This window comes from Ochotona curzoniae, unplaced genomic scaffold (genome assembly GCF_017591425.1).
Source record: "Ochotona curzoniae isolate NIBS_2020 unplaced genomic scaffold, NIBS_Ocur_1.0 scaffold_461, whole genome shotgun sequence".
Classification (NCBI taxonomy): domain Eukaryota; kingdom Metazoa; phylum Chordata; class Mammalia; order Lagomorpha; family Ochotonidae; genus Ochotona; species Ochotona curzoniae.
In genome coordinates, this window is record NW_024467120.1 from 1,136,338 (window position 1) to 1,160,910 (window position 24,573).

The window sequence follows — 24,573 nt, forward strand, 5'->3', positions numbered from 1 at the left end:
AGTCATGCCAAGAAATCATTAGATATTCCCTAAAACAGCTAAGCTCTTTAAAAACCAACTGGACAACATAAAGTGCTGTCAAGCATCAAGGCCAAGGCAACAGGAACCCTCATCAGTGGAGATGAAGAAAGGGTTATACATTAAAGGGGATAGAGGAATTGAGACAGGTAGGGGGTGGAAAGTTCTAATTATTTATTGACTGCTGTTACTTACATAACTACACGTGTGTATTAATGAAATTTCAGAGCTACATGCTAAAAAGGATAAATTTTACTAACTGTAAAACATACCTAATTTTAAAATTCAAAGATGAGGAATCCTGGCTATAGGAAAAAAAAAAGAGAGAGACAAAAATTAATACAGGAGGCAGTCACAACATGAAGGACCCTGTAAGTTTCAGATGTTTGACCCAGCTGTGCTCACCAACTTCCTGAGAAGCGGCAGAAACGGTTCAAGTCACTGGGTTTTTGTCACCCATAAAGGAGACATGGGCTGAAGTCCCAGCTTCCAGCATGGCCTGGTCCAGGCCCTGACACTGGGTATGTGTTGGGAGGTACGTGGGAAGGTGAATCAAATGATGGGAGCTCTACTGCTGTCTGCGTGTGAGTCTGTCTCTGCTTCTCAAACACATTTTCTTTTAAATGTTTCAAAGTTTTACCTCAAAGCAGCAGCTGTTCCAAGTGATCTCAAGATGGGAAAACAGACAATTCACTTCTGTATTAGAAACAGCACATTTATGGGTATTGGGTCTAATTATTAAGACACTTAGTGGAGGGCCAACATTTCACATCTGAATGTCTGGGTTCATGTCCTGGCTCCATTTCCAATTTCAACTTCCTGCTAATGCAATATGCCAGGAGGCATCATATCAATGATGGCTCAAACAGCTGGGTTCCTAGCACTCATATAGAAGGCCTGGACTGAGTTCTCAGTGCCCATGTCTGACCTAGCCCAAACGCTTATGGGCACTGGAAGCATGGACCTGCTGGCAGGGCTGTGAACTAGAGACAGGGGCTGTTTATCTCTTACTCTGACTCTTGAATAAGTAAATGCATTTTTATAAAAGAAGAAATGATTAAAACATTACAAAACAAGGAACTGGGAGGCCAATGAACCAATTACTTCAATAATAAGGAAACAAATTAAGATCTGAATAAGGAGGAGACTAACAGAGATGGAAGGAAAAAGATGACTGTCCTATTATTTGTAGCCATGAAAATACAGTCGAGCCTGAATAAAAATAGACTAAGGAGAGCAAGAGATGAAGATAATCCTAAAGATCTTGGACAGGTGCAGTGCCGTAACAATCTCTGCCTGCCAATGCTAACATCCATATGGGCACCAGTTCATGTCCCAACCACTCCATTTCACAATACAGCTCCCTGCTTAACGCATGGGAAAGCAGTGGAAGATGGCTCAAGTCCTTGGGATCCTGCACCCATGTGGGAGACCTGAAAGAAGCTCCTGGATCCTGTATTTGGATGAGCTCAGCTCTGGCCATGTGGCCATCTAGGGAGTGAAATAGTGGATGGAAGATCTCTGTCTCTGTAACTCTGATTTTACAAATAAAATAATCTTATTAAACATAGGAAGAGCACTAACAAAGATTAAAAGACTGATTTCAACTACAAGTTAACTTGCCCAGGCAGTCCTGTAGCTTTGACTCCATAGCTATGCAATTGTACCTAAGGCTGCTTTTGGGGATCTGTGATAGTAAGCGAAGCTGTTAGGAAATACTGCAGGTTGGATCTATTGATTCCATATAATTAGCTCTTTATTACTAAAATATACCCAAAGTCCCCATGAAACCTTTGCAAAATATCCATCTTGCCCAAAGTGCAATTTTTAAAAATTCTAACGAACTTCTGGTAAAAGGTTCAACTAATACACTAATAATCCCATAAATGAGTTTGATATTATATAAAAGCTATTTAGTATCTGTCAGGGAGTTTTCATGCAGAAACTATAAACCACACCCTAAGCTCTGGGAATCTCTTACAGCTGAGATCACATGCATGTACTCCCCATTGAAACCTGAAACTCTAAACCTACAAACTTTGGTTAACCAGCTTTCAGAGGATTAAACTTCTCAGAACTCAGAAAAAGGCAAGCGTAAGAAGCATACATGGATGCAGTGGACAGCATGCCCAGATGCACACAGGGCATATGACAGCCAGCTCATCTAGGCCAGCAGAGGATGCTGACTGCCTCCTCAGAAAATGGACAGAACAGGTTGGACAACTCTCCTGGCCCAGCTCTGCAACATGTTCCTAGGTCTGGGGATGCACTAAGGTGGATGTGCTCAGCCTACAGATCTTGGAAAGATTTTCTCAAACCTGGTGCAAAGAAGTCACCAACATCTCAGAACTATCAAAACCACTCAAGTAACACCCTCTGAACACTCTTTCCCTCTAAGGCATTATCAAAGGATCATTTCCAATCCCTGGGTGCTGAAGTAGCTTGACAGCAAGGAGTGTCCCCATCCCCTTCCTCCACTGCAAACACAGGAGTAAAAATAAAAACATGTATCCACCTTTCTCCACACCTCAACCCTCCCCACCCTAACTGGAGACCCACATTAGCGTATATCCCTCTCAACTACATAAGCAACATTAAAAATAAAACTTTATATGAAAAAGAAAAATACATGGAAAACAAATCACTGTCTACTATTTAATTTCAATTATCCACTTTAATGTTAAACCAACCAGAAAAACTCAGCTAATAGCATCAATTCACGCTTTGGCTTCAATTCATATTTAAGCAGAATCAGATCCAGTTTGCCACACTGGAATATTTATACTACACTTTTCCAATTACCACACTTTCCAAGATTGTAATTTTTTAATTACATCACAGACATTATGAACCAAAACAAAAATAATTATTCAAGAACAGCAAATTTCCCATGAAAAATTTGCACTTACCCATCTCTTCCCTTACTGACAATTTTTACTTCAAAATAATAAATCCCACAGGCTGCTGGTATTGGATGTGTGGCACGAACTGATGCTGCATCTTTCGGGGTTTTGCCATGACCTGAACACAAAACGGTAAAAAAAAAAAAAGTCAAATAAGACAGTCCAGTAAAAATCTACATAAACCATTCCTGAATAAACAAGCTTCTGCAGTCACATGTAAATTTTAGCTCAAATAACTAAAGAGTTAGTGAAAACTTTCATCACTACAACTCAAATGCAAACATGCTTCAAAGACAGAATCCTTCACATTACTGGTCTTAAGATTTTAGAATCTGGGGCAGGCATTTGGCACAGGAGCTAATACACCATTTGGGACACTTGGCACCATCTCAGAGTACCTTGCTAGAGTCCTAGACACAACATTTCCAACCCAGCAGATGATGGCTCATCTATCTGAGCCCTTGCCTCCCAACGGGAAGATCTGAATTGAGTTTCAGTTGTTAGCTTCAGTGGGGAATGACCCAACAGAAGAGAAGGACCACTTTGCTTGATCTTTGCCCGCCTCTATCTTTCAAATTTAAAAAAAAAAAGACAAAACAAAAAAAGGTTTCACAATCTGAATACAATGAACCTAGCAGCAATTTCTGCAAACTAAATGTTTTAGGATGGACATACATTTAAAATATATATATATTTATTTATTTATTTATTTGATAGGGAAAGTTACAGAGAGAAGGAGAGACAGAAAGAGAAGGACCTTCCAACCATTGGCTCACTCCCCAAATGCCTGCAACAGCTGTAACTGAGCCAGTCCAACACAAGGATCCAGAAGTTTCTTTTGGGCTTCCCATGTGGGTAGAGGCCCAAGAAATTGCGCCATCCTCCACTGCCTTCTCAGATCATTAGCAGGGAGCTGGATGGAAAATGGAGCCACCAGGACTCAAAACTTGCACCTCATGGGATGCTAACCGCCACAAGAAGCAGCTTAGTTGGCTATGACAAACACCAGTCACAGGATGATTTTTTTTTTTTTAAAGTAAAAAAAGGAGGGGAGGCAGGATTTGGAGAACATGAGAAGATTAATTTTAGCAAAGCTAAATCTGCATAACTTTTAAAACTTCCATGTACTTTTTGCAAAATCACCCACTTTTTCAACCAGAAGATTGAATTTAAAAAAACACAGCTTCCTTAAAGTGGGAGTTTGCTTGTTTGTCCGCAAGGCAGAGTGACAAAGAGAGGGAGAAAAACAGAGTGATCTTCACAAATGCCCACGCTGAAGCCAGGAGCCAGGAATTCTATCCTGGTCTCACAAATGGATGGTACAGTCCCAAGTATTTATTTGAAAGGCAGAATTACAGACTGAAGGAGAAACAGAGGCACCTTGCTTCTGCTGGTGCATTTCCCCCAAATGACTGCAATGGCCAGCGATGGGTCAGGCTAAACCAAGAGTTCAGAATTCCATCTGAGTCTCCATTACACCCAGGTTTGAATGGCACAAGGACTTGTGTCACTATCTGTTGGTGTTTTCCCAAGCACTTTAGAAAAGAGCTGGATCAGAGGCACAGCAGACAGAATCCAAACTGAATTTTATATGATCCCAAAGCTGAAGGTGATCACTTAATCAGCTGTGCCATAATGCCAACCCTTTTACTTTAAGAAACAGGCCAGCACTGCAATATAGCAGGCAAGTATCTCCACCTGTAGCACCACATATGGACTCTGGTTCAAGTCTTGGCTGCTCCACTTATGATCCACTCCCTGCTAATAAACCTATAAAAGCAGTGGAGGATAGGCCCAATGCCTTGGATCCTTGCACTCATATGGGAGACCTGGAAGAAGATCCTGGCTCCTAACCTGCCCAGTCCTGCCTATTGTGGTCATTTGGGGAGTAAAGCCATGATGGAAGATCTTTCTTTCCCTAATTCTTTCAAATCAAATAACTAAATAAAAGAGAGAGAGAAATAGCTCCACGCATTGCTGCTACTTTAGGAAATCTTTGGACTCTGGCTTGTAAACATTTTTAAACTAGTTATTTCTTAATGGCAGCTGCTGGGAGTACTCAAGCCAGGTTGGACTTAATGCTTGAGGCCCTGGCCACAGCCACCGCTGCCATGCAGTGAGCTAGTCCTGGGATTTGGGCAGCCAGCGTGACAGTAGGCACTGGGCTTTGCCTGCTGACCACCCGGCAGTGTGCTCTGGGTTTTGGGAGTGGGGAATTGCTGCCTAGATACGTCCAAGAATGAGGCCACTGTGTGTGTTGGTGAGGAATCATCCTGATGGTCTCCCAACAACAAGGTAACTTTACTTGAAGGTAAGCGAGGGAACTGAGACCTGGTGGTTTGGAGGGGAGAGGCCAGAAGACCTGGATGGGTCAGACTGATACACCAGCATATGTGTGAGTCCTGTGTAGGACTTGTTACCACTGAACAATACTGACCACCACACGCCAGTCCATGTGAAAGCTAGGCTCAGGGCCCATCTACCAGGGCTAGATCCTAACACCTGACAGAATGTCAGATTAGGGGACAGGTCACATTAGGCAGGGCCATGACACTAACCAGCACACAAGAGAAACAGATCCAGGGTAGATTCTGTGGGAGATGTATGGACCCAACCCTGTGGAAATATAATTCCCGCTGGTTAGCTCAAGAGTTGGGGTGGTAACAGGCTGAGTTAAGTGTGACCATGGAACCTGCCATCACTCACAGGCATAAGAACTGACAACAGTATAGGCATGTCCAGGTTGCAGCACCTGCAGGTGCATCCTAAAACAGGGTGTAGGGAAGAACAGGCCACAGCACTCACCAGTTTATACAAGGCCATGATGGAAGGGAAGACTATGCTGGACACCGGCCTAGCACCCAATGGCATCCATGAGATCTGGATCTCAGAGTGGGTCAAGTAGGGGAACGTGGGAAACTCTCCTAGTGGTTCATAACTCTAAGGATCAAACGGCCCAGGCCCAGGGGTCGGCAAGCTGGGCAAAGTAGCTCCAACTGTTGGCTAATGTGTGGGCTGGTTATAGAAGGGGGCAGATCAAGCAAGGTTGAGCAAACCTTAGCTCACCAGCAAGAACAGAAATCAGGATGGAGCACAGGTCACACTGAGCTAGGCTCTTACACTTACTGGTGTGCATGAGCCAGGGATGGGAATAGACAGAGCAGAGCCAGGTTCCATCACTCCCCACTCCTCCCCCACCCCCAGCAAAAATCTGGACGGAAGACAGGACAGTTCAGGCCAAGCTAGAGCATCTAAGGCAAAGGCCAAGATAGGTGAGGGACTATGCCAAGCTGGGTCAGAGCAACCACTGGCACATGTGTGATCTACGGCTGGAAACAGGCCCAGTTGTGGAGCTAAGGGGACACCCTGGCTGGGTTGGCATTCACACTGGTGAGTGCGGGGGCCAGAGTAGGGGCTGAGTTCTGGTCTGGATATGGCAGCAGTATCCCTCAACACAAGTGTGGACTGGGGCTGGGCGCACCAAGCTAGGCTACACTCCAGCACCAAATGGTGCTCTGGAAGACCAGGGTAGATGTGGGATGGACTAGGCTAGGTCTCTGCCCCTACTGAGCCATGTGTGAGCTGTGTCTGGGTGTGGACCAGCCTTGGCTGAGCTGAAATATCCAACAGTAAGAACCAGAATGGGTTGAGGCCAATCAGGAAAGGCCACTGTTCCTGCTAGAACAGAAGGTGGACTAAGTAGGTCTGGACCATGGACCCACCTGTATGCACGAGATCTGGCATTGGGAGAGGTTCTGATGGAGGAGCCTGGGCAACTGCTCTGACAGGACACAGTCCCTGAGGGGATGGCAAGCACCACAATAGGGAGCAACCCAGGCCAGGCCAGAGAAAGGTACCCACCAGGACACATTTGGCATAGGTCGGGGACAGACCAAGCTGAACCAGTTCACATCAACCTGCTGGCGAATCTGAGCACCAGAATAGAGTATGGGTCGGGCCAGGTTCGGTCAAAACACACACCAGTACACATTACTGCTGGGACTGGGTGCCAACTGGGCCAGGATGGGTTGGGCTAGGCTGAAACACCTACGAGCCTGAGCTGGATCTGAGGGTGGGCCAGCCGGGTTGGGCCAGGCTACAACACACACTGGCAAATGCCAAAGCAAGGCAGGCCATGCCTGACTGGGTTGCAGCACGCAACCAGAACATGTGAGAACCAGGGGGAAGGAGGTGGACCTGGTAGGGAGGCTGCAGATGTCCCCCTACAGAACAGCCACTCCCACTGGAGAGTGTGAGCTAAGATGGGGCAGACCAAACTTGTGGGCCTCATGTCCGCTAGATCAGGAAATGCCAGGCTTGATTGACTGTCCCTACTGGTGCACACATAAATCAGAGTGGGTGAGGGTTGGTGGGCTTTGCCGCAGCATCAGCTGGCAGAGGCTGGCACTGGGGGCTAATTCTGTCAAGTTAAACTGCACTACCACCTGGAGAGTCCATGATGTGGGGATGGGCCCAGGAGGGAAATAATGGCCATCTCCCTCTTGGGTTACCACTCCTACTAAAGAACATGAAAAACAGAACTGGAGCTGACCTGGCTGGACAGAACAGCACCTACCAGTATGTGTGTGGGCTGGATAGTGGGGCTGGTTGGGTGAACTAGACTTCACTGCCCATTGACTTGTATGAGAGCTGAATGGGACATGGGACAAATTGGACCAGTCTGCTATACATACTGGCAAAGATGAGAACCAGGGCAGGGGGTGGGCCTGATGGGGGTTATTGTGCATTGCTCCAACTAGGCTACAGTTCCCACTGGTTTATGTGAGAGTCGAGTGTGTGCTGGGCAGAATCAGGCTGGACTGCAACACCCATTGGTTTGTGTAAAAGACTGGAAACAGAACTGACCCAGCAATTGAAACCACCAGCATGTGCATAAGCTGATTCTGGCGACAGACTATGCCAGACCCTGTACTGGCATGCACACGCAAGAATCTGGTCAGGGATCACTTTAGATGAAGTTTCTTTGGAGATCACTCCAACTGAACTGCTTATCTCAGAACCCCAGCCTTGAAGAGAAGTACAGGTAAGACTGGACCACATTAAAAAAAAAAAAAAAAAAAAAAACACCAACAACACTTGTTGGCGAAGATGTGAGAAAAAGGGAACCCTACTCCACTGCTGGTGGGGCTGCAGGTTGGTACAGCCTCTATGGAAATCAGTATGGAGAACACTCAAACAACTCAAAATCTGCATACCATATGACCCAGCAATAGCACTCCTAGGAATATATCCAAAACACCTGTTTCACGACAAACCAACATGCATCCCTATGTTCATAGCAGCACAATCAGTAATTGCCAAAACATGAAAGTAACCGAGATGCCCATCAGCAGAAGATTGGATAAGAAAGCTATGGTTCATCTACTCCGATGGAATACTACTCAGCTATTAAAAAAAAAAAAACAAAATGCAGTTCTTTGTGGCTAAATGAGCCCAACTGGAAACCATAATGTTAAGAGAAATGAGCCAAACCCAAAAGGTTAGATACCACATGTTTGCCTTAATTTAAGATGAAATGATGTCGGGCCCAGCGCGGTAGCACAAGTGGTTAAGTCCTCGCCTTGCACGCCCGGGATCCCATATGGGCGCCTGTTCTATCCCGGCAGCCCCACTTCCCTTCCAGCTCCCTGCCTGTGGCCCGGGAAAGCAGTCGAGGACAGCCCAAAGCTTCGGACCAGCATAGCATCGGCCGTTGTGGTCACTTGGGGAGTGAATCATCGGACGGAAGATCTTCCTCTCTGTCTCTCCTTTCTGTATATCCGCCTTTCCAATAAAAAAATAATAAAAATAAATCTTTAAAACAAAAAAAAGATGAAATGATGTCAGTATGAAAAATACTACCTGTAAAATGTAAATTTTTTTTAACATATTGGATGCTTAATACTATGTCCACTAATTCCATGACGTTGAGGATTGTTGTAAATGTTATGCTGGGGCTATTGATTGGTCGGGATGACATTCTGCCAGCTCTACCTTCAGACCAGAGATGGTCTCCACAAGAAGCCGTTGAACTTATCTGGACAATAAGATGCTGGAATCTATGCTTGGTATATGCTTGCAATGAAAGAACCTCAACTGAACTTAAACTGTGGCAATGCAGCAAGGTGGAGGAATCCACCATGGGGGGAGGAATGGGGGAGGGGAAGGGGGGAATCCCAGTGCCTAAAAACCTGTGTCACATAATGCAATGTAATTAAAAAAAAAAAATAGACCATCACACAATTTGAATTCTCTCTCTCCTTTCCAATCACCTTTCCTAATTACTAGGTCACTCACTATCATTACACAGTTAGCTTGATACTGGCAACGCACACCGGCACATGCTGAAGCCCAGCGGACTCTGACGCTCCTTCCCACCACCATGAAAACTCGGTGTCAGCTGGGGACCACAGTAACCTTGGATGGGAAGGCAAAAACGGAAGCAGCAATAGATAAATGCTCCAAAACTGCTTCAACAGATAGTTAGTGAATAATCATACACTGAACCAAACAGAAAAAAAATGAAAGCATGAATCTACACAAGTTATTTTAATAAGCAAATAATTAAGCTGCCTGGGAAAAGGTCCTGCAGACTTACATAGACAGATATTTTTTAAAATCAGTTACAGATAAATCCAAAGAAAACCTTGACTAAACAGATTCTAAAGTCCTAAATCAACTGGATTATTTGTTTACTTGTTCTTGGAGGAGCGACCAAATCTTTTAGAGATAAATTAATCTGACAATATATTTAATAACAAATATAGTTAACACACTCATTTCTATGTATACCGAGTATTAACTCATTTAATATTTAAAACACCAAGAAGTAGGCACTATTGTTAGCACTTCGATGTGGCTGAGGCAGGGAGTCAGCAAGGGACAGGATGGAGAGGAATTTCACTAGCCCTGCCAAACACCTTGCCTGTGGATTCCACATGGATGCAGACTGGTCACACCCACTCTTCATTTGGCTCTCACTTTCCATCCTGCACCAGACATCACAGCACCTTGCTTTCTGGAGAGCACTATGTGCACTGCAGTTCCACCCCAAACCCTGTTTCCTCTGCATGTTCCATCAAGCCCTGTCCTGAGCACCAGCCCTACCCTATAAAAGAATGACCCCAGGCCCAGCACTGTGGCCTAAGGGTTAAAGTCCTTGCCTAGCACATGCTGGGATCCCATATGAATGCCAGTTCTAGTCCTGGTGGCCCCACCTCCCATCCAGCTCCCTGCTTGTGGCCTGGGAAAGCAGTGGAGGATGGCCCAGGGCCTCAGGATCCTGCACCTACATGGGAGACCTGGAAGAAGTCCCTGGCTTCTGGCTTCAGATCGGTGCAGCTCCAGCCGTTGCGGTTTCTTGGGGAGTGGATCATTGGATGGAAGATCTTCCCTGTCTACGCTCCTCCCTGTCTATACTCCTGTCTTGAGTGTACTGTCCCTGTGCCCTTCAAGTCAAATCCTGCTTTTCTTTTCACTTCTTCCTTGGTCTCCAGGCTACATTCTCACCCATGGGAAGGCAAGAAGCTACTCATAGTTTAGCAGGAGTCTCAGGCCAGCCAGGGCTCTTAACCCTTACAACAAAATTCAAAAATTCCTTAGCCCCACAATTTCACAGCTGAGGAAACTAAAGACAAACTGTGGTGACAGTGAGTAGTGAATGGGAACTCCAAGCCAGGGTCTGTGCTGGGATTTAACATCAAGCCTGATCCAGTATCACTGAATGCAAATGAAGGATTTAGCTGCAGAAGAGTCAGGGACTATGTCACATTTATCATCTCATATCAATATTCTTGGTCCTCTATCAGAAAAGTTTTAAAAAAAAGCTAAAATATTTCAGAGTAAAAAAATATCCATTGTCATGTGTTTCGGGGGGAGGTGTTTTGTTTTTCATTGGCATTTTCTTTTTTTTAATTTTTATTTTAAATTTTGATTTTTCTGGTACAGATCAGGTGCTTTTGTACAATGTTTCTTACTCAATATTTATGAAACTGAACTTCTTTTCAGGAAATGAACTCCACAAAGATCGTATAACTCCCCCCCCATTGGTAGAATCATGCATTTGATGCATACATTAATTACAGTTCCACATATTTTTCTATTATGCTAAAATAACTACAACATGCTGTGTAACCATAAATCTTCAGGGATCCACTGTTATGCCTTACCAACCCATTGCAGAAAAATTCTAAAAATGTTAAAAGGATGTGTCTCATTTTTCAATTAACATAGAAGTTTAGGGGCCAGTTCATGTCCTGGCTGTTACACCTCCAATTCAGATCCCTGCTCAAGGCCTCAGGGCTCAAGTCATGGGGCCCTACACCACATTAGGAAGGCAGAAGACAGCTCCTAGCTTCGGACTGGCCCAGCTGCAGCCATTGTGTTTATTTGGGGAATGAACCAGTAGGTGCTAGATGTCTCTTCTCTTTCTCAGTAACTGCCTTTCAAATGAAAATAAATCTTTAAAAAAAAAATATTTAAAAGATACAGGACAAAATTTCGATTAACACAAGTCATACTGTTTTCTACATGAGACTAGTAATACCAGTCTATTTCTAAGAATGCTCATCAGCTGCAAGCTGATTATTATTGTGAATTCTGTAATCAAAAATAACCTCAGACTGCCAAAGTTTAACATTTTAAAGCAGACGGGCCTCAATATTAAGAGTATTCTCTATGGCTCCAGATTCAAGAGAGAAGAGATGTGCTTCTTCACAAAGACTAGCAAGGTTCACTTTCCCTCTTCAGGTAATCCGTGAATCTCATTGAACTGAAATGGAAAGTCGGAAGAAAGCCCATGCCTCTCCCACTCCCATCTACTTTCAAACAAGCAGCTAACCAGTCTCCTCCTGCAGTCAGCAGTGGAGTAGCGGGCTACGCCACTGCAACGTCACATCCCATATGGAGTGCCGCATCCCAGTGAGTCCTGCTTGACTTCTAAACCAGCTCACTACTGGAAAGCAGTAATTGGGCCTTCTGCATCCATGGGAAATCTATGTGGGCTTAAGGCAATTAGGAGAGTAACCAGCAGACAGAAGATCTTTCTAAATAAGAAAGATTTTTTTTTTTTTTTTTAAAAAGGAGGACAAGAGATACGCACAGCCCTCTTGCATCACCATCCTTCTACCAACTAAAATTCCTTCCAAAGCTTTCTCCCTTGCTTAAGAAAGATACACTTCCTGAAAATCTGGCTTGACCCTGCCCTTTCCCTGCATTTCCCATCTCCTTTCAGCTCTACCCACATCAGCCCTGTTTCAGTTCTTCGCATTCCCCAGACCAGAGTCTGTGCAGTGCAGTGCTTTTCCAGTGAACTGCCAGGCTCTACCCTCCCCCTTAAGATATCCTGCTTTGGTCTCACTCATCCTTCAGCTCAGCTCAAGCTTTACTTCCTTAATTGTCTCCCTCTAACCTCTCTCTTGCTGGTACAACTGCTTACAGGCCTTCACAGCAACATGTATCTGTCTTATACAATATGAATACACTTGAGGTTATGCTACTGTTTCAGTACTTTAATTCCTGGACTTCCTTTTTCCCACTGACTTCTACTGAACGTCAATCATTCCTTCCTTGAGCCACAAGCTGGATTCTGTCATCACCTGAAACTAACCCACCTCATAAATATTAAACTCTAATCAAGTCTGTTTGGCTACAACACATTTCTTGACTACAAATTAGCTAACATGCACTTGATAAATACAGGAAAGGTGTCAGCATAATAAAGAAGTCATTTGGTTCGTAATACAACTTATCATAGAACATTATTGATTAAAAAAAAAACTTAGCACTATACAAAGAAAAAGTGAAAAGCAAACCTGGGAGAGCCCAGCATGGTAGCCTAGCAGCTACAGTCCTCACCTTGCATAGGCACAGGTTCTAATCCCAGCAGCCCCGCCTCCCATCCAGCTCCCTGCTTGTGGCCTGGGAAAGCAGTGGAAGACGCCCCAGAGCCTTAGGGACCCTGCACCCGCGTGGGAGACCTGGAAGAAGTTCCTGGATCCTGGCTTTGGATAGGCTCAGTTCCGACCGTTGCAGCCGCCTATGGAGCGAATCAACAGACAGAAGATCTTCCTCTCTGACTCTCCTCCTCTCTGACTTTGCAATTAAAAAAAAAAAAAAAGCAAATCTGTGATTCCTGGAGAAGTACAGCCTTTAGTGCTCAAGGAACTGCTAACCTTGCCCTTATGCCAATTCACATCGGGAGAGCTTTCAAGCAGTACATATTAAAAGATGCTAAAATATTGTCTGTTTATTTCAGTATGGACTCATACCTGGCACTGGGCTGTAATTTATTCCTATTTTTTTGGTTGTTCAACCCGTTTCAGGCTTGCACATTGGGATCTTCCTCATCTGACGACTGCCACTTGGACATATACCCCACTATTTGTTTTTGTTTTGTTTGACTTCCTGACAGTGAAAGTTCCTACTGCAATCCTAGACTCAACCATTTCTCCAACAAGTCCTGCTTGCTTTTACTTAACAATGGTATTGGAGACCAGCATCTGGTTACAAGGTACTGTTGATGTGTCGCTGACTCTAAGCCCTCTCACAGACAAGATTCAGAGTGTGTATGTGTGTTAACCAATGCATATACACAAATCTATTCCATATGGAATCATCTGTGTCTATACAAGCCTAAAATGTGTTCATACTGATAGCACCAACTCTACCTCATTGCCACAAGGGTCAGTTTAACGACCTTTCCTTGCCTACTGTAAATTCCACTCCACAGTAAGAAACCTGGCTGCCATCACCTTGCAGACCCACTTAACGGTTCAGTTCCAGCACACAAGTATAGCAGTATTAGATCTGTTAACCCACAAAATTAATTCCATGGGAATTAATTTTAAAACTATAGTTCAGCAGTCTGTTCTGCCTTTAGCTTTAGACATCACTGATTTCAAAAGTTACTAGGTCAGTAGTCCCCCAACTCCCAAGTTATTTAATGTAACAGGCTGCTTTATCATATCCTAAAGTTTAGGAGCCATTCCTTGTGTTGTAACATTCAGATGTTCCCTATGAACATCTGGCATGTGAGCCATTTAAGGCCTGCAAGATCATCTGGTCTGGCCTGACGAAGAGCAACTACAGGTGAAACTCAAAATTCAGTACATTTACAGCAGGCTAATTTTTAAGTTGATAATACTATATAGCCTACTATAACAGTATGGATGCATGCCATAAACATCCAAATGCCCTTGACCTCTGCATGGTTAGATACAGTGAAATCTACTCAGCCTTTCCCTCTTCACCCCAAGCCTTCCACAACTACATACCTCTTCATAAATGTCAAAATCTGAATCATATACCATCTAGCCTTGTTACACTAACTACTTTCACTTAGCAATACACAATCAAGATCCATACATGTCTTTGCAAGACTTGGTTGTTCATTTCTTTTTATCACTGAACAATATTCCACTGTCTGAATGTTTATCCACTCTCAAAGGATAATCTTCCACTTTTTAGCAATTATGAATAAGGTTGCTATAAACACACCAAGTTTCTGCATGGGCAATTCTTTCTATCATCTGGGCTATTCCCTAGCAGCACTACTGTAACATATTGTAACAGCATGCTTAGCCTTGTTAGAAATTGCCAAACCAGCTTCCACACAGTGGCTGTACTACTTCGAATTTTGGGCTTTTTTGTGTTGTTGGTTGATTGGTTTTTTCCTTCCCCCCTCTGCCCCCAAACTGTGTTAGCCAAGAGGAAGGGCATTTTCTTTTCATTAATCAAAGTTTTCAAATTTGAAAAACTGGGGCCCAGCACGGTGGCGCAAGTGGTTAAGGTCCTCGCCTTGCACGCCCGGGATCCCATATGGGCGCCGGTTCTAATCCCGGCAGCCCCACTTCCCATCCAACTCCCTGCCTGTGGCCCGGGAAAGCAGTCGAGGACGGCCCAAAGCTTCAGACCAGCATAGCATCGGCCGTTGTGGTCACTTGGGGAGTGAATCATCAGACGGAAGATCTTTCTCTCTGTCCTCTGTCTTTACTCTCTGTATATCTGCCTTTCCAATAAAAATAAAAATGAATCTTTAAAAAATAAAATTTGAAAAACTGGTGACAAAAGATAAACCTGGAATCAATGAATAGACATCAAGCACTTACATCTTCTAGAAAGAATCTCAAGATCCAGGGTCGAAGGCTATAAAGATCAACTCTGTGACACTGGGCATAAATGCCAATGGCTTATATTTAATTAGGACTGAAAAATGCATTGTGCTCCTGTTTAATTATCAGAAAGTTCTGCAAGTTTAAAGTGGCTGCCCCAGTTCTCTTTCTGGTAAGTCCTGTTACTTTCCCCACACAATTCTACAGACAACACTAGGTTTTTTCCACCAATGCACTTACAACATTATAGCACACGCAGCTAGATCTTCCTCCAGGACACACCCCCCAACTCTCCAAACCTCCTTAAGGCTTCACTTCTTCACTTTTCAAAATCAGGGGAACACCAATTCCCTGAACCTTTTTTTTTTTTTAATTCTCTTTTCCTCTTTTACAATGTAGGCCACCGTGTGATCACTTAAAACCTCCCCAGTTCCCTGCAACTCTCCTATGCCTTTCATACCCAACCAGCAAAACACGCAGTACGCCTCCCCTACTCCTAGACAGCTGACCTCTGCTGAACAGTCCTGAAAACAATCCCGCAAATAGCTCCTGTTAATGAGCTAACAATGTCATTTGGGCTTCCTCAGATGTATTAACTATATTTTCAGAAATCTGTCAGCTTGGTCCATTCTTCTCAAAGGATGGTTCACATTTTCATCATTTACTTTAAGCTTTAAAATCTTGTAATCAAATCCAGTGAGCAAATGAACCTGGTCCATTTCAAGATAATGGGAAGCCATCAGACCTGGTCATATTATATCAACTCCGCACTCTTGCACTACAACCTATTCTGTGTCTTTGCCTTTTGTAGGAGGACATTGTGACCCTAGAGGGTCAGCGAGCACAGGTTTACAGTTGACTGGATAATATTTGCATGAGAACAACCGAATGGCTACCTTTTGTATACCTGATTGGATATCATTTGTATAAGAACAGTTGAATGGACAGTGTGTGTGTGAGAACACTTGGTGGAATATGCAAGACAAAAGGAGTTCCAAACAAGAGTATGGAAACAGTTGATGGGTTTTGTTGCTAAGCTCAATACCTCCTCTCTTAACCAATATAATCCTCAGTGTATAAAGTCTAAGGCCACTAATAAACTTCGGCTTTGACCATCAGTCAGGGTCCACGCATGTTATTATCGGCTCCGTGCACCAAGTCCATCGCTGCGGGACAGCGACAACCTTTTCCACCTCTCTAAGGGAAACAGTGTGTGCTTTCCTCCTCTCTGCAGGACTAACCTCCCAACCACCACGCTGCACATGCTCGTTCCTGGATACAGGCCCGCATTAAATGCTGTCAAGCCTGCATTTTCATCCTCTTTCTCCAAATGCTCGCCAAAGTTCTATGCCCCTGCTATATAAACAATTGTCAGGAACCTAGTAGGGTCAGTGGTGAATACAATGTATGTTTCAAACTTAAAAAAAATAAAAACAAGGTCTGTTAAAGTGTTACCTTTTGTAGATACTTATGGGAACACCCTACTCAACTAATATATTCTCATATAATTGATGTCATCTGTGTTTTATCCACACAGCCAAATTAGAACACGATTGATTTAGAAGTGTTACAGCACACTCTGGTACTTCCCACAGGGATTTTTAAAGACAATTCTGATAACATAGGAATTTTCACCTTTGATGCTGACATTACAACCTGATCCCCAAGCAAAATGTAACTCCACTATCAGCCATTAAAACCTGAAAGGAAAAGAAAACATAAAAATCCTGCCTTTAACTTCTGTTCTCCCAGTTTCTTCCCAACCTCTTTGTTAATCTATTTCTTAGCTCTTTTCAATTACTCTTTCAACCCACAGAAACGTGGTTTTTCTCCCCATAACTCAATTCACACTACTTACCTGAGGTCAAAATTACCTACCAAATTCAGCATTAGACTCTATCCAATAAATCTACCTGCTGCACTATAGATCACACTCTCTTGCACAGTGCCAGGGACAGGTCCCTGTACTCTTCCAGCTCTTACTGGGCTCCATCTAGTCTTTCTTAAAGAGTTAATAAAAAAAATAATTTGAAATAAGAGTTAGAGAGGGACAGACCTTCCGTCCAGTGGTTCAAGCCCTAAATGGCCGCAACAGCCAGTTGAGCTGAGTGACGCCCAAGATCTTCATGGGTCCAAACACTTGAAACCATCTTTTGCTTTTTCCAGGTTATTCGCAAGGAGCTATCCATTTCAATATTGCTTCGCTCAGGAATTCACTTTGGATCCACTGCTATTCTCACTGTACACTCTCAAACACTGAATCTGAATTTCAACTACCATTTAAAGGTGACTAGTCTCAGCCTAGACCTCTCTCCCGAGCACCCAACTATGGAGCCACTCAGTCCTTCCATGGAGAAATGGCCTCACACATTGTCCCTACTTAAGCAGTGGGACTCACACTGAACTTGTGCCAGGATATTCTGTGTTTCCCAACTATCTTCACATCACTGCAGCTGAGCACCTGACTGGAGGGCCACCAATTCATACAGCATATTTGGAAACCTCTGCCTAGCTGTAGTTAATAGCAATTAGCTAGGCCTATCTGGCAAACTCTAGGGAATTTCTGAATAGAAGGAAAAGACAGACCAGTCAGTAGGGAAAAGAGAGCGCAACAAGCAGAAACTAGTGACTGCAGCTGAGTCACTTTAATGTAAAAGAAAAAAAAAAAAAGAGAGGAATTCCAGCTACAGAGACCTGCTCCTGTTCTCTACAAGCTTGGTTCTTTTCACTTTTGATTTCCATGAAGTCAGATCTAAGGATTCAGATGCCATTATGATGTATCCCCCAACACACTGTACCACAGTACTGCTGTGTTCATGGTCCATCCAAGAGTCTGTGGAAACCCAAGCATCACTCTTGATCTCCCAATCATTCCTCCTACTGTCTGCTCTTCACCGTTACCAACAAGCTGAGGCCCTTATTTCTAACACAGTCCACTACAACACTTCCCAAATGACTTTACTATTTCCATTCTTTGTGCCCTTTGAGCCCATCATCCAATCAGCTGTACAGCCTAACAGAAATAAAGATGTAACAGTCAATTCCTACTTAAAACCCTTTCACGATGCAGCCTCTGTTGATGCACAGGTGACAGCAAAACTACTTGGGTACTGCTGCCCACTGGGAACACCTGAACTGAGTTCTGTCTGTGCTGGCTGCTGCAGCAGATGGGAAAATCTCCCTCTGTCTTTTCAATACATTTTTTACATAGAATAAAATCCTTTGTTTACTCTCTACCTCCTACAGAGTAAGACATAGGCTCAACAAAATATTATGTTAGGTCCCTCACCAAACTCATTCCAGCTGCACCTTATCACACATTCTGAACTCCAACTCCAAACTGCTTGTAGATCCAAAAACACCTAATAACTTTCTCCTCTACATTTTACTTTTATTTCACTTATAATGCCAAGTCCCCTATAGTGCTATTTATCTTGTATGATGAACACTGGCTCAGCTCCCCTAAAAGACTGTAACCCACCTCATTCACCCTTTCCACTGTCAGCTTGAGTCAGATGCTCCTCCATCTTCCCTAATATTTTTATTATTTATTTTTATTGGAAAGACAGATCAGATATACAAAGAGGAGAGACAGACAGATTTTCCATTCTCTGGTTCACTCCTCAAGTGACTACAATGACTGGAGCTGAGCCAATCCGAAGCCTGGAGTCAGGACAATTACTCCTCGGGGTCTCCAACGTGGATGCAGGGTCCCAAGGTTTTGGGCCATCCTCTATTGCTGGAAGGGAAGTGCAGCAGCCGGGATACAAACTGGTGCCCATATGGAATCCTGGTGTTCGCAGGGTGAGGATTTAGCCATTGGGTCGGGCCGTCAGGTTGGTTTTTGTTTTTTGTGGGTTTTTAAAAATACTTTTTGAAGTTATACTTTTTTAAAAAATATATGTATCTTTTTAAAGATGTATTTATGTGAAAGGTAGAGCATCAGAAAAGGAGACACACAGATCTTCCATCCACTGGTTCACTCCCAAACTATAAACAGCCAAGTCTGAGCCAGGCTGAAGCCAGGAGCCTGGATTTCCAACTAGATTTCCTACTTATGTGTCCAGAGCCCATGTACTTGGGTCAACTTCATCCCCAGGCACATTAGTAGGAAGTGGAGCAGCTGGGACTAGAACCAGCACCCTGCTATGGAAGGTGGAAGTCAGAAGCCGTGGCTTAATCAATCCACAGCACCATATCAGCCCACAGGCTGGGTTTTCAATTTCTTGATTCTAAGTATGGGGCAATCCTCATAATTCTTAACAGAAATTTGCATATGTGGACAAGCGACTGTTTGCCTAAAGTGGAAATATTCCACCTTAACAGCAAGATTTCAAAATAAGCAATTATATATAAAAAGTACTAAAATGGACCTGGCGTGGTAGCCTAGCGGCTAAAGGCATTGCGTTGCGCATGCAAGGATTCCATGAGGGCGCAGGTTCTAATCCCAGCAGCGCTGCTTCCCATTCAGCTCTCTGCTTGTAGGCTGGGAAAGCAGTGGAGGACAGTCCAAAGCCTTGGGACCCTGTACCCACGTGGGAGACATGGAAGAGGATCCTGGTTTTTCACTTCAGATCAGCTCAATGTCCAGCCATTGCAGCCACTTAGGGAGTGAATCATCAGATGGAAAATCTTCCTCTCTGCCTCTCCTCTCTGTATATCTGACTTTCCAATAATAAATAAATAAATCTATCTTTGAAAAAAATAAAAAATGAAGCACTAAACTAAATCCCATCCACTCTAACTCCCACAACAACCAGGAATAAACCACACCAAAGCCAAGAGCAAGGAACTCAATAGAGATTTGCCACAATGGTGGCAGGATCTCAAATACCACCTGACCACCACCTGTCAGTTCCCAGGTGTTCCTTTGGAACCTGGATCCCTTGCAGAGTCAGGACACGGTCAAACGGGACGCAGGCATCCCAAGGAGCATCTTCACCCCCTGAGCCAAACAGTTGTCCCTCACAAATATCTAATCCCCATTACTGTCAAAGAGGTCTAAAGCGCTCACAGGACTTTATCCAGTGGAGCCAATTCTCACAGGAACTCACAGCAGCCACAATAAAATAAAGCACAAAGAGCACTCAGTTGTTGGAAACTAGTTTCCAATCTCAACTTCCTGTGACTGGGAAAATCTAACGACCAGGTGACTTCTACTTTCTCCAACCTACAGTGAGAATTCCGCAATCTTGTCCACATCCAGTAGTGTATATCAAAACACTCTGTAATAACAGTAGTTTGAAAAATACAAAAAATGCAATGTGTAGTTAAAACATTTAGACAAAGTGAATATGCCTTCCTGTTCATTGAAATATTCAAGAATTTGAATAAAGTTATCATTATGATGAAGTCAAACTGTCACATATGTGGTTATCCACAAGAATTTGAAAAATAAGATGGGCTATTCCCAAGTGTTTCAATATTGGTTTGCTACAGCTTAGCCAAAGGCTAATAAAGGGCTAGCATAAACCTTTATTCTTCTGGAAGCCAATCAATTTTATCTATATGTTTGGCAATAATCCTTTCCAATTGTTTCAAGAAACAATGCAGCTTCCAAAAGCAACAAGTGTGATTTAGAATAACATCTAAAAACAAGATCTTTTCAGGGCAAAAACAAATCAAGACATTTGTATTTCAAAGTTAAAGAAAATGTTCATCATTCTGGTAAAATCATTGTGATAAAACTTTAAAATCTATAATATGCAAAAACAAAAAACTGCTTTTAATGTTCCAAGTGTCTCATAGTGATTATGTAAAATCACTGCAGCCCAATAATAAACAAGAATCCACTCTTTTCCTTTTATTGTGGGGTATCAAAGCATCATTATCCACTACGGAGGACATTGTCCCACTGCCCCTTTCCTTTGCTTACCGGACAAAGATGTCCAGCACAGCTGGAGTCCTCCTAAAAGACACGGGAAACAACAGGAAACAGAGAGAAAGGTGGGAGATAAAAAACTGTGTCACAAGGGGGAACAAAGGAAAGAGGAAAAGGTGACAAAAAAAAAAAAAACCTGTTCCTCCAGAGATAATGATTTATCAAAGACCAGATTTACCCTACGGTAAAGAATAAAGAAGCCAGCAGGGCGGATAACAGAGATAGCAGTATCATAAATAATCCAAACTTCAATCAATTTCTTAGAAACACTTTTCACCAACCCAAAACATCAGTTTTATGTAAACACAACTAAACAAAGTATGTTACAGTGCCGAACAAACCACAACCTTGGGTACCACAGAGAAGCAGAGCTGGACACTTCCTCACCTACCATCCTTCCCCTTCACTTCTCGAAGAAACCTGGGCCATGTCTCCTAACACCTACTGTTCAAGTGCCTGGGGGACCCAGGATAGCTGGATGCTAGTTGTGTCAGCTCTCAAAAGCACAGCTCCTGTTCACCATCAACCTCAAACTTCAGAAGTTCTGTCAAGGGGGACAAAAGCTCCCTGCGTAGCCAGGTCACAAGTAAACATTTCAGAATACAGCACGGTCCACTTGCACCTAGAAACATAAACACTACTGCCCATGGAAATTAACAAAACATCCTAACTCACACTCACACAGATACAACATTTTGAAAAACTACTTTTGGGGCTGGGAAGTAACATTCCCCAAGGCCTATTTTTGTGCCCAAACATTTGGTAGATTTTTGTTGCCATTGTCCTTTCCGATTAAGTAGTAACTTATTTATCAAGGTTCTTTTCCCATTTCATTCCTGTATACTTTCAAGAATTTAGCTACAAAGTTGTTCATACCTCTGCAGACAGGCCACTAGACTGAGTACAAGGCCCTGCGTTTGTAGCCAATCAAAATGAGGCTGCTTTGACGGTGAAAGCTCCAGTAGCGTGAGGTTTAGGGCCTAAAACACCCGATCTGTTTCCAGACAGACTAGTGCAGGACAAGGAGATTTTTATTCCACACAAACTTGTCTCACGTTATTAATCTGAGTTAACGTTTCAAAAAAATTCCAATCGCAATTCAACATGATCTATGCAACTGATTTGCTTATAAACCTTTGTTTTTCACCCTAGAAGTAGGTGGGAGGGGGGAGGGGAGAGCGGCAAGCATCAGCCCAAGGCTATTTCTTGCTTATTTTTACTGCAGGTGCAAAGCAGAATTCACTTTCCTTTACGATACTAAATAACACTGGTGGAAACCGTCCCCCCCTCCCCGCCCCCCGTGCTTTTCAAGAAGACTTCACCGAACGCCAACCCGGAAATGCAGGGCACCTCGGAGCAGGAGTGACAGGTTTCTGCTCCCCCAGGAAGCCCCACGCTCCGGAGCGCTCTCCCCTCTCGCACCCTCCCCCTGGCTCTCAGGATACAGAGATGGCAAACCTGGGGCCCCTGTCCCTTTTGTCCCCCTTCACAGTCCCTGGCCTAATTGTGGGCGACATCCTCCACTGCTCACTCCTCCCCCTCCCCCCGTCTGCCTGCCTCTCCCTTCATCAGAAGCCGTACCCCAGAACCCGTGCCTCTCTTCCTCTCCTGACCCCCATCACTTGGAGAACAATGTAACCCAAGCTCGTGCCCACAGATGCCTTCAGCCGAGTCCCCAGAGTGATCTCGGCCAAATCCGAGGACGACTTCCGTCCTGTCATCCCGAGTCCCTGCCGGTGTCCTACTCCTGGCCTAGCACCACCCGCCCCTTCGTGTCCGCCCCCCCCCAGGGGGCCTCGGCCTAGAGTCACCCACACATCCCCAAGCCGCGGACCCCTGCCGGGGCATCTCAGAAGACCCGGCCCCCGAGGGCGGCCGCCGGGCACGCCGGGTCAGCGCCCCGCTCCCACCACAGGACACACGCCCAGTACCTTTGTAGTGCACCCGCAGGTTGTTCTGCGACAGGCCGATGTAGCTGAACTTGTCCTTCGGGCTCCAGGACCGCGGCAGCGGCGTCTCCTGCTCGTCCACTGCCGGGTAAAGGCGCTTGAGCCGCCGCTGCAGCTCCTTCTCCTGTTCGTTCAGGGCCGAGTCTCCGTGCGGGAAGGGGGCCGCGGAGCTGCTGCCCGCCGCCGCCAGGGCCGGGGCCGGGCCGGGGCCCGCGGAGAGGCCCGGGGGCGCAGGGGGCGCGCTGGCCGGGGCGGCTGCCGAGGCGGGGGGCGGCGGCGGCGGCGGAGGCGGCGGGGCCGCGGTGGCCGGGGGCGGCGGCGGCGGCGGCGGCGGGTGGAGGAGCAGCGCGGCGGCCGCGGCCCCCAAGCCTCCGCCGCCGCCGCCGCTGCTGCTGCTGCTGCTGCTGCTGCTGCCGGCCGCGCCGCCGCCGGGCGAGCCGGCCGGAGAGGAGCCGGTGCTGACGGCCGGGGGCGCGGGCAGAACGACTCCGGAGATCGGGGCCACGGCCGCCGGCGGTGGCGGCGGCAGCTGCAGCTGCTGCTGCTGCTGCTGCTGCTGTTGCGGTGGCTGCTGCTGCTGCTGCGGCGGCGGCGGCGGCGGCTGCCCGGACATCCCGGCCGCGACTCAGGCTGCGGCCACCTCCACCTCCTCTCTCCTTCCTCCTCCGCTAGCCGGGGGCGCTGTCGCTGCTGCGGCCGCCGGCACCAGGCGCCGAGTCCGCCCGCCCCGGAAGCAGGCGGCGGGCCGCGCGCCCCGGGAGAGCGCGGCGGTTGGGGGGCCCGGGGACGCGGGCAAGTGGGCGGCGAGGCCGGGGAGGCCCCGAGAGAACGTTGGCCGGGGCGCCGCGGGCGGGGCGGCGGGACGCGGGGCGGGAGGCCGGCGGGGCGGGAGGCCGGCGGGGCGGCGGGACGCGGGCGCGGGCGGGCGCAGGGCGGGCAGGGCGCGCGGGCGGCCGCCGCACCGCTGCTCTCGCGGCTGTTTCCCGGCGGGCAGGGCCGGCGCGAGACGCTGCGCGCGGGCGGCGCTAGGCGAGGGGGCGGGCCGGAGGGGCGGGGGGTCCGGGCCGCGCTCGGGAAGGCGGGCCGCGCTGGGGAAGGCGGCCTGGGCCGCGCCCGCCGCCGCCCGCCGCCCGCCGCCCGCCGCGCTCGCCTGGCCGGCTGCGGGGCCCTGCCGAGTCCCCCCGGCCGGCGAGTCTCCTCCCACCGGGCTGCTTTTTGTGTTGTTGTCGTCGCCCCACCTCCCCGCCGCGGGGCCGGCTCCTTCGGGCCGCCGCGCTGCGGCCTCTCGCCCAGGCGAGAGTAATCGAGCCCCGCTGGGGCCGCCGCCGGCAGAGGCTGGCCTGCTTTCGGGGAGCCACGGAGCTTTCGGGGAGCCCCCCTCCCGGGGCCGCGCGTCGCGAAGCCCTCACCCGGCTGTGTGGACTGTGCCCCGGGCTCCCCTCCCCGTGCCCGGAGCTGCGCCTCTGGCTTTGAGGAATAGCCTGCGTTCCACTCTTCCTTTTAAAGTTGACTTCATGGGTAGTGGAAACCATTGCTGAAAGCCGGGTCTCTCACATGAGATAGGAACCGTTTCAAGAATTAATTTTACGAGCGCTCGTGGTGAACTTAACAGTGGTAGAAGGTGTCGCTTTAGACATGCTAATGGACTGGCATGTCTTCAAAGAGCAGGAACTACGGGAATCCAGGACTGTGTGTTTAGGAAGGCCTGCCAG

At 46.4% G+C, this 24,573-nt stretch overlaps 1 protein-coding gene across 2 annotated transcripts in view; it reads right to left on the reverse strand.

Moving 5' to 3' along the window:
• Nucleotides 1–23,525, reverse strand: part of RANBP9 (RAN binding protein 9) — a 90,691-nt gene extending 67,166 nt beyond the window's left edge. Inside the window, exons 1-3 of one of the 2 annotated variants that reach the window (XM_040967689.1) lie at nucleotides 23,285–23,524; nucleotides 22,844–23,230; nucleotides 2,928–3,039 (exon numbers count right to left, since the gene is read on the reverse strand). In XM_040967689.1, coding sequence (XP_040823623.1) covers nucleotides 2,928–3,039; nucleotides 22,844–23,230; nucleotides 23,285–23,474 — 689 coding nt within the window. In that variant the 5' untranslated portion in view covers nucleotides 23,475–23,524. Of the gene's footprint in view, nucleotides 1–2,927; nucleotides 3,040–22,843 lie in introns of both variants that reach the window. The other variant, XM_040967688.1, reaches the window with a different exon arrangement.
• Between the last annotated feature and the right edge of the window lie 1,048 nt (nucleotides 23,526–24,573).